Here is a 10490-nt window from a genome sequence, read left to right on the forward strand (position 1 = left end):
TACACTCCCAGTGGTCGCTAAATGACATACACACACACACATACATACACACACACACACACACACACACACACACACACACATACACATACAGAGTAGTCAGGCAGGGGCAACTGGGACTAAATCCAGACTGGTGGTTTCTCTCTCCAGCTATAAATACCCCTCTGCTTAAAACAAGATCACATACACACACACACACACATACACAGCGCTGATGCTAATGTACAGAGGCTCATAAAAAATACATTCATTCACAAGCACATCAAGACACAGACTAATATAAATACACATATGTAGCCATGTACATAGAGACACTCACACACACACTCCATCTCTCTCTCTCTCTCTCTCTCTCTCTCTCTCTCTCACACACATACACACACATACACACACAACACTACTCTTTCACACACACATACGCTCAAATACTCACACACAAAGAGATGGCTCTGACCTCAGATGAGGCTGGCTAAGAGGTCTATGATTATGGGGTGTGTCTTTGTCTCATTTAGTGGTTCCACAAGGAGACAGTCTTCTGCTGCGTCAGACGAATACACACACACACACACACACACACACACACACACACACACACAAATACCAACACACTATCACTTAGCGACAACAAATCCCTCAGCTTGAATTTGTTGGATTGCCCTGTAAGGAAACTGCAAATGTAAAAATGGCTACATATGAGACTATTTTGCTTTGCCATCTTTTGTGATGATGCAACACTCCCTAAATATAGCTAAAACATTAGTTGTGCACACTAAATATATGCGCCTCGTACTATAACGTAAAGCCACCGTCATAATCATTCTGTTTGTTCCTCTGATGCATGAAAACCAACAATATATGAATATAAAATTACTCAAAACCAGATATGCTATATTTCATTCCTCTTTTATTTTGGAAAAATATTGCGCTGTTTTCCAGTAATAAAAATGACAGGCTCTGTACATACGACTTTTCTCTTAAATACAACACAGTCACAGGGGTCTCAAGTGCCTAACACATACATGCATACATGCATACTTACATACATACATTATCTGCCAAATAAAAACAATCCAACTTAAATTATAACAGGTTTAACAGAACAAAAATCACAACGAGATGGAACACAAATAATTACATAATTAAATTAAAAGAATACATCTTTCTTTAGATAACAAATAAAATAAAAAAGAAATGATCCTAACCAATGGCAGGCAGGGTGATGGTGTCCTTCAATTGGCTAATAGTGGAAGACTGGGAGTGAAGGGAGCGGGAGTGGGCAGTGCATACATTTGACACCACACACAGGTATCATCACCTCTTCTGTACACACTCATACAAACACACACACACATACACGCACACCTCCATAGTGCAATGAGGTCTTGGCAGTTAAGACTAGTCCTTTATAGCTCGGCGTACTTGGAAACACAACAGCATCATTAAAGAATTTTGTACTATTTTTAGGGTAATTCTGTCAATAACTTGTGGTCGAAGGAGCTGCCAGGAGAAAAAACATAACTGGGTAATTACACTTCCCTTCTATTGTGTCTGATTTGTTTGACTGTTTCTAACCTTGTTCGTTCTCTTATGCTGATTGCTGTGTTTCCGAAGTTGCCCTGCCCAAAACATTGCCCTTTGTATCACAACTTTCAGGGGTCAGGGGGCCAGTATGGCCCAACAGGATCCATGTTGGATCAATCTGCAGTCACTACTGGAGTCTTCAGTTCTCTATTTTCTGCTGAGAACCAGCTCAGCTAACACTGTCTCTGTCAGTGCTGCAGAGTTAAAGACTTACAGCTGCTGCGCAAGTCCCACTGTTTTTAATTTTGTAATGTTTTGACAGGAGGAGCTCCAATTAAGATTTGAATCAATTCTTGACAATAAATAAAAACAGAAGCAGCTGCAGTACTAATAAAATACAGGGACTACTGCTCTTACTTTATCCTTTACTCTGCACCACTGCACAGAACATAAGCTGTCCAATATCCATGACAGCTTGTACACTGCATTGTAAAACCACAGCACATAACAGTACTACAGCAGTACTTCAGAAGTTCTCAGTACTCCAAAGGTACTACAATGTTCATTCAACCAGTACTCCACGGTACTACAATATCATCGGTCAACATCCAAGTCAATACTCCATAGTTCATCCTGGTACATGCAGTAGATCTTCCACTGCTGCAGGAGTGCTCGTTCAGCACTGTTTCTGCACAAAGTTTGTACTAGTGCTGGTCTTCTGGTACTTCATCCATAGTACTGAGTCAGCATTAGACCTAACATCCATCGCAGGTCACATATGTCCAGTATTCACCCGTAGTACTACTGTAGTACTTAGTTCTGCCAAGTCCGTACTGACTCCGTGCTAGCTCAGTAGCACCTTGGCTCAAAGTCCTCCGGTAAATCCCAGGGAACAGCAGCAAACAGCAGGAGTAAAACCTCCCGGAGACAAGCTGAGCTCTACTGCTCAGGGCTGGTGTGTGTGGACCGCCATCAACCACAGGAAACTGGTCTGATCTGGTCTGGACTGGTATCATACCTGGAATACAGAAAGAAGAAAAGTCAGCGTTTGCCGTTTCTTGACACATGTGCTGGAGGAAGTTAACTATTATTCTGTACATTTGCAGATGGGTTCTTCAATTTTTGCGTACTCACCTCTGTGGCGATGATACATTCATCTTTTTGGTCCGACATGACGTAGACGGACTGGTATTTGGTGTCGTTGGTACACTGGTACCTGCTGTCACTGGGACTGTGGTATTCAACATCACTGGTTGACTGGTATTTGATGTCACTGGTTGACTGGTATTTGACATCGCTCGATGACTGGTATTTGACATCACTGGTCGACTGGTATTTGAGATCACTTGCTGCGTGATAGTTCAACTCGCTGGACGACTGATATTTTGCCTCGCTGCAGCTTGGTGACTCCTCTACTTGTTTCATTTCTGATGCGTCACTGTAGGACAAAGAACAGATTTAGCTATACCATCCTTCACACAACACATGCCATCATCGTATTTAGGCTTGTGCATAATTATCCACTCAGTTTAAGGCATGCACGATACCAAATTTCCAAGCAGTCTTTCTATGTAAGTATATATTGTATATGTACCTGTTTTGTCTCTTCCTGTATCTTTCCTCTGAGTCAGACTCCTCCGGCATTTCACATTTAACTTCTGGCTCTTCACGCTCCTCTTCTTTACAAAGCGACAACTCCTCAGGCCGCAGCTCATGGACCAGGTTGTACTCCACACTGGGGTAGCGAGTCTTAAAGCCGTTCTTCTCTGATCCGTTGAGCCCGCTGATTCCACTCAGACCACCCAGTGACCCAGCGAGGTCCGAATGGTAATCCGCCTTCTTGTTGGTGTTTTTAATTGACGTTGTCATCATAGCGCCCAGTTCCTTGTCACTGCGGAGACAATTGTTGGTGGTTGTCAGGTTGTTCATGGTCTCGCGGCTGTCGCTGTGGATACTGTCACCATGGTGACTGTGCCTCTCTTGCAGTTTGACCCGAATGTAGACCACCAGCACTGAGCAGCCGATCAGGATCACAAGAACTAGGAAGACACCGGCACACACGGCTGTCCAGGGGAATCCACTGTCGTCATCCTCCTCCTCTTCAAAAGTTTCACTGTCTGGGGAAGAATATCGTCGATCTGGCCCGTCCACCACTGGCTGACCCCTGGGAACCTCTGGTAAAAGGAACTGGCAGTTGTGACCACCGTAGCCTGGTACACAGGCACACACATAGCGACTGCCACGCTCATGGCAGGTGGCTCCATTGTGGCAGGGGTTGTGATGGCAGCGGGAGACGGGGGAGCTGCAGTTTTCGCCAGTATATCCTGTGAAAGAAGCACAGTTTAAGAGTTTACAACAAAGCTAATATGAAACTAGATAAAAGAAACATCGCAAAACATAATCCCACAGAGCACATCTGTTGAGTTCTGTCATACCTGGAGGGCAGGTACAGGTGTAGCCGTTCACTCCCTCCTGACACGTCCCACCATTCTGACAAGGGAAGGACAGACAGTGTCCAGAGATACTGCTGCTGTCCTCACAGTTAGGACCTGAGAATCCCTCAGGACACTGACAGAGGTAGGAGTTCACCAGATCCACACATTCTGCACCTGAAGAGGGATTGAAACAAAGGCCGAGGATTAGTCTCCAGATGTTTTAATTATACTTTAATTGTGGGTAAGCTTACAAACACGACAGCGTACCGTTTAAACAGGGGTTGGAGGAGCAGTGGTCAATTTTCTTCTCGCAGTTGAATCCTGCGTATCCCATCGGGCACTGACAGAAGTAACCACCTTCAGGGTTGTCAACGCAGCGCCCATCATTGAAGCAAGGCCCATCTGCGCAGGTATTGGCACTCAACTCACAGTTGTTGCCATAGAAACCAGGTGGGCAGGTGCACACATAGCCCTTATCATTGTCCTATATTGGAAATAATACAAACAGTGGTTACACACAGGCTTGTTTCCATGAATATAGTTGTTTTATTGACACATAAGTTGTCCTGGTTGATACTCACAGCGCAGCTGCCTCCGTTCCGACAAGGGTTTCCAGAACATTCGTTGACCTGGATCTCACAGCTGGCACCTGTGTATCCAGGCAGACAGGAGCAAGTGTAGCTGCCCTGGCCAGTATTGGTACAGGTGGCTCCATTGAGACAGGGCTTATGGTGTGTACAGTAGTTCAGATCTGGAAACATCAACAAGAAGCAACATTTAGAAACAGTGCAGTTTTAATATGAAACAACAAAGACAGGTAATTTGGTGTGAAGAAAGTAGTAAATCTCTCTGTTAACTCACCCTGGTTGCAGAAGAGCCCACCCCATCCCTCCTGGCAGTTACATTGCCAGGGCTGTTGGCAGGTGCCATGGAGGCAGCCTGGGTAACGGATACAGTCATCACAGTAACGCCCACTGAAGCCAACGCGACACCTGGGAACACAACATTCATGAGCACAGTTAATAGTGATCTATTTATTTCTGATGTCACTAAGCAACTCCCAAATATGAAAAATGTATTGTCTTTGTGTGCGTGACTTACTTGCACTCTCCAGGTTTATCACAGAAGCCATGTTCTTCATCACAGCCAGGAAGACAGATTGCTGCAGAGAGGAAACGGATTGTGACAGGTGAATCATGGGAAATCCCGAGTGCTTGCCCTCCATCAGTCTCCCATACCCTGAAGACCTTTCCAAGCCTGTCTGGTTGGTGCCTCAACCTTCTTATCTGTTTATCTTTCAGCCTCTCTGGTGACCTGACTGTCTTTCCAATGTGTTTACCTGCTCACATGTCTGTCTGTCTGCAGTCTCTTTCATTCTCCCTGTCATATAGGACTAATAAACCAGAGAGCACTTGGTAGTTTAGGACCAAACCAAAGAATCAAATCTTCAGGGTCATCAGGTCACTCCTGACCACCGTCTGAAATGTCTTGGTCTCTTTGATGCTACAGAAGTAGCTGAAAAAGTTACCTTCCAGCTTTAACAGCCCACAGGGAGCTTTGGTCACCATACAGAGGAACCAGCCAACAAGCCCTCTCCTTTAACATGGTTGCTCTCCAACACAAAAGCATCCCACACAAAGCCTCCTTTCTCCCCTTGACTGTGGGTCAGAAGTCCCTTTTTCTCACCCTTGGCCCCTCTCCTCCTCCCCCACCCTCTTCTCTCCCCTCCTACTTCTGATCCTCCTCTCCTCCTTTCCTCTTCCATCAACCTATCCCCCTCTCTTCTTCTCCTCTCTTCCTCCTCTCCTCTTCTACATTCATCCTTTCCCTCCTCCGCTCCTCCTGTCTCTCCTCGCTCCCCTCCTCCTCCTCCCCCCAGGGCCAGCTGGTCTGTGTGGAGCTAACCACCAGACAGCTGCTCCATTGTCTCCTCTCACCGAGCAGCTGCCCCCTCCACAACAATACACAACCCTGCTCGGCCAATCACCAGCCTGGGCCGCAACAATACAGGACCCCCACTTGGCCAATCGGGGAGGAGGTTTGGGGCGAGGAGGCCCCAGTGGTCTAATGGAAGGCACGCGGCGTGTGAATTACTGAGGAGCCACTGCAGCTCATTAGAATGGAGGCCTCTGGTGCTATGGGATAACTAACTGACGCCTGTTGCACACGGGCCCCGCATTAGGAGGTGGAAAATGTCCTTTAACAATAAAGATAGGCAAGTGATTATCTTTGAAAAGTAATTTATATCTATAAACAAGTCTTTGCCTCATCAGTGTCAGTTTACAGCTCCTTGGGTTTGAAAGTTAATTTGAGCTGATGGTGATGCCTCTGTAAGCCATAACTAATGTAAAGCATGCATTATTACGTTCATGCATTGAGGCAGTATTTTGGGATCAGACGCTCTGTGTAAACATCAGCACCTCCCACTGATGACTGAGCTGCTCCTTCAGCTTATGTATTCCACCAGCAGCTGCCAGAGTTTAAATATTAACTAGCACAATGCCACAAAGATGAACAAGACATTTCCTTTGCCCCTTGTATCCCCCATTTATGGCATTTCCTCATCTTGCTCCACACAGCCTGCATGATTGAGTGTTGAACAAATGAGCAACCCCACTTACGTTCAGTGCAGTATTGTCCCTTCCAGCCAGAGTTGCAGATGATCTCCCCGCGCTCGCCGCAGGTAAAGTGGCCGAAAGCATCATCCCTGGGCCGGCAGAAGACGGAGCAGCCATCACCGTAGTAGTGCTCATCACACAGGAAACGGTAGGAGTATCGCAGCTCAGTTCTCCCGGTTGTCTGCATATCCTTGAACCACTCTTCTCCCACGGTGAGGTGACGCTGGGTGGTGATCCTGCTGATCAGACGCTCCGGGTTGTCTGCAGAGGTCAAGGACGCAGCTTGTTATCGGTAATATAATATTAGTGTTAGTGTTATGATTAAATGTTATCAGTATGATGTTCTGTGGAGCAGGTGCACATGGCGTGTGATGTGACCAGGGTGACACCCTGTCATTGTCATAAATTATTACTTTTATGCCACTTGTTTACAAGATTTAAGATCTTTGTTTTATTGTTATAATATAGATGACTTTAACACACATTCGTATTTTTGTTTAAGGGAAGTGCTTTACTGCCAGACATGAAATAATATTTTCAATTTTTTCAAATGTGAATTGTGCACTCTCCTTTGAAAGTATAGGTTACACCTGGTGACTGGCACCTGCTTCATTATCTCTACCCCCAACAGACACATGCTCCCCCATGTTGTGGTCAGTTAGTCACCATTAGTGCAGTGATAAGAGCAGGACATAAAGATAGCAACAGCTAATATCACACTGTAGGGTCAAATCTCAAGTGGCACCTGGAAAAACTGTGGGTGGCCTTTATCTTTATGTCAGACTGTCAAAGACACATAAAGACTACCTTTACATCAAGTTATTAAGTGTAGAGGTTTATATGGCCACATGCAGATGGCCTCAGGAATCAAACAATATGTCATCTATTAGAGGAAGAAGACGTGTACATTGTGTCAGCATAACGCTCTTAAGATTGATTAAACTTTGTGTTGCCTGTTGAGCAGTAGTGATTGAGCACTAAGTGAAAAACATGAGTGAAAACAAGGCCACTGTTAGCCTTCTGGCCTGTCTTTGAGTTACACTGCTGCCTTCTCTGGCTGTCACCCACCTGTTGTCAGGTCGTCCAGGGAGTCAGTGTGCAGGGCTTCAATGATCAGTGAAAACGTCCCCTGAGGAGAGACAGAGAGAGTCAACAGCTGCTCGGCCTGGAGGCCTCCCTCCCTCCGCAGGGCAGCAGAGGGCCATTAGGAGGCCTCCCAATAAACTTCACAGCCTAATTCCCGTGTTGATTAGGGGCCTAATAGGGGCTACTACCTGCTCCTTTTTCACACCCCTGCTACTATCACACTCTGACACCGCCGTAAAACCAAACGAGGCGGAATTTCACGCTGCGCTGCCAATGATGTGCCAACTCAGAGGATGTTAAATTTCCCACCACGCCTGGTCGGAGGAGAGGAGCGTTTGGTGAAACCACCCGCCCCCCCTCTCTCCCTCCCCACACACACACACACACACACACACACACACACACACACACACACACACACACGCCCTCCTCCCCTCCCCGTTTTATCCTACCAAAGAGCACAGAAACACTACAATAGCCCCTCTCACACAGTGCTGACAAAGACCCTCACAAGTGTTGAGTTTGGGAGCATCTGTTGCGTTTTGCACTCTTCAAAGCTAATATGTCCCAATGGAATAAGACCATAATAACCTCACAGTCCGCCCATGGCTTTCATTACTCCTTAAAAATGTGACATCGCTCATGATATAGACCACATGGCACAAATATCAGACCATAACCATAAATTAAATGCATTCAGACTTTAGAATCTACAGTTGTCTTGCAGGGAAAGTTGCATTAGTGTCCTTGGCAACAGAAATACGCATCGTAAATAATATTTCTCATTAACACTTACCGGCCATGTGAAGCCGAAGGGGAAGCGGATTGGGTTGGTGAAGCTGTCCGCGTTGGTCTCCGGCACCTGGAAGGAGTTGGAGCCGAGGACAGGAGTCACAGCACCGCCGTAGGTGCAGGGAGGCTCCGGGGAGACGTTGGCTTGGTAGTGCTTCAGACAAACCCGAAAGAAAGTCTTGCACTCGCACTGCTGGTGTTGGCCCTGGGGATGAGCAGAGCCTCCGGGGCAGCAGTTGGAGTTGCCCTGTATCCCTTTCTTGTTGAGAAACTCCTGCAGTTTCAGCTCAAACACTCCGGAGCACAAAACCTAAAACACACAATCAGCCCGGTGTGTTTGAGACAGGTAGCCTAACTTGTGTACATGGACATATAAAACATAATCCATAAATGTTTAAAAACTTTTTAACAGCCACAAAAGCATGCAATCAGTTATCACACCTTTTAATAGTATCATGTAATCTTACCTGGCAGGTGAGTAGGCAGAGAGTGACAACCAGGAGCAGACACAGGCGTCCCATTGTGTTGACAGCCCTTCAACAAGCAGTGAAAGCTCCACAGGTCGCCCGGCTCAAACAATCATGGAGAAAGTTTTTTTTAAAAAAAGCTTTCCTTTATGTCACAGTCAAGGTGAAGTCTTGACGCGCAGGAGGGAAGATGAAAACTTTTCCTTTGGTGAGTCTGTCCTCTGCCCCCCTATTTTTCCATGCGAGGCACGAGCTTTTGACAGAGAGGGGTGAAAAAAAAGTTTTACAGTATAAAGTAATCCTCAGCAGAAGGATCCCCTTTGGAGAAGCGTGAATGAAATCCCCGATGGAAATATAAGAGTTAATTCCAGTCAGTGGTTGTAGGAGAAAGAGACAGCTCTCGACGGCCTTGTTTATTTTCCCACTTGATTGATAATGATATGCTGATGCAAAGTCTCCGTCTCTGTGCGCCTCTCTCGGAATAACAGTGCGTGTGTCTGATGGGTCTCCTGCCCTGCACAGGGTTTTATACCGGGCCAGCAGGCGAAGGGTAATAAGATGCAAATGAGCCCCTCTGCTCCTCTTCTTCCCCTCCCTCCACCAGCACCACAAGTCCGCCCCGGGGCCATCACAAAGAAAGAGGAGGGAGGGAGAGGGGTGGTGGTGGCGGTGGTGGTGTGGGGGGGTTGCACACAACTTTTCTAAACCCGCCCTCCCTCACCCCCCCTCCTCCCTTTCTCTCAAAGGGACAGACCAAATGGCTAGTGAGCTGTTAAATGTGCAACAACCCCTTGCTTCCCGTGATGCCTCCCTCCTCCACAACACAACACACAGGGCCCATTTACATTCCGACAAATTCTTTAACCTCTGCACGAAATCCTCCACATCTCAGCATCAAGTGATTTATACACGCAGCAGCAAGCCAGGCGCTGGCTTCTCATATTTGGGGTTATGGTAAAGCTGGCCCGTTCCCTGCATGGCCAGCCGACTGCCAGCCGTCCCAACTGCGTTACAACCGACCATCTGCTCCGCCACATTCCTATGGTGCTACCCCTGCCGTGGTTTTCACATGCTCACACCCCCAAAACAAGTCGATTTGTCCCTATTAACTTATCTTTATTTCTTGGTTTAATGTCACCTCTTCATATCTGACCTAACATCATGTATTATGTCATCTTAAATGAAGATTTACTGATTAAATGGTTGATAAAAATATGTCCAAACAGCCGTTTAATCGAACAAATTAGTTCTGTTCCCCCTGCGCAAAAATATATTTAGACGCGTAAATATACATCTCATCCTGACCACGTAAATCCGACTCAATATTCACCTTGATGACTTTTAATATTCCTGTTGATTGTCTGTATTTATACTCCTAAGTTACATTTTGAACCACTTCACATGAAAAAGATCAGCTTTAACATTTTTTGTGGGTAAAATACTCTGAAACAAGATCCAAACCAAGTGCGCAAAGACGCACCCAAATACGCACACGCCGGCCGCGGGCCAACACACCTAAACCTTTTCACCGCATGCCTCTGTATTTCCCTTACTTGCTCTTTGGTAGAGGC

The 10490-nt window shown here is 46.3% G+C and overlaps 1 protein-coding gene across 1 annotated transcript; it reads right to left on the reverse strand.

Moving 5' to 3' along the window:
- Positions 1 to 887: 887 nt before the first annotated feature.
- dldh (dihydrolipoamide dehydrogenase) lies at positions 888 to 9405 on the reverse strand. Its single transcript, XM_033623608.2, has 12 exons — positions 8920 to 9405; positions 8457 to 8762; positions 7643 to 7703; positions 6578 to 6835; positions 5058 to 5118; positions 4818 to 4948; positions 4538 to 4707; positions 4224 to 4440; positions 3957 to 4130; positions 3116 to 3845; positions 2656 to 2959; positions 888 to 2539 (listed from the first exon to the last, which is right to left on the reverse strand). Exons 1-12 carry the CDS (start codon positions 8971 to 8973, stop codon positions 2534 to 2536), a joined length of 2472 nt encoding a protein of 823 aa, XP_033479499.1. The 5' UTR covers positions 8974 to 9405; the 3' UTR covers positions 888 to 2533.
- Positions 9406 to 10490: the final 1085 nt, after the last annotated feature.

The sequence above is a fragment of the Epinephelus lanceolatus genome, chromosome 2, assembly GCF_041903045.1.
Source record: "Epinephelus lanceolatus isolate andai-2023 chromosome 2, ASM4190304v1, whole genome shotgun sequence".
Taxonomy (NCBI): Eukaryota; Metazoa; Chordata; class Actinopteri; order Perciformes; family Serranidae; genus Epinephelus; species Epinephelus lanceolatus.

Coding starts and splice junctions, on each gene's coding strand:
- dldh (XM_033623608.2), bottom strand. CDS start 8,973: ATGGGACGCCTGTGTCTGCTCCTGGTTGTCACTCTCTGCCTACTCACC. Junction 4,949..5,057: donor GATAAACCTGGAGAGTGCAA/GTAAGTCACGCA, acceptor TTGTGTTCCCAG/GTGTCGCGTTGGCTTCAGTG. Junction 4,131..4,223: donor CTCCAACCCCTGTTTAAACG/GTACGCTGTCGT, acceptor ATCCCTCTTCAG/GTGCAGAATGTGTGGATCTG.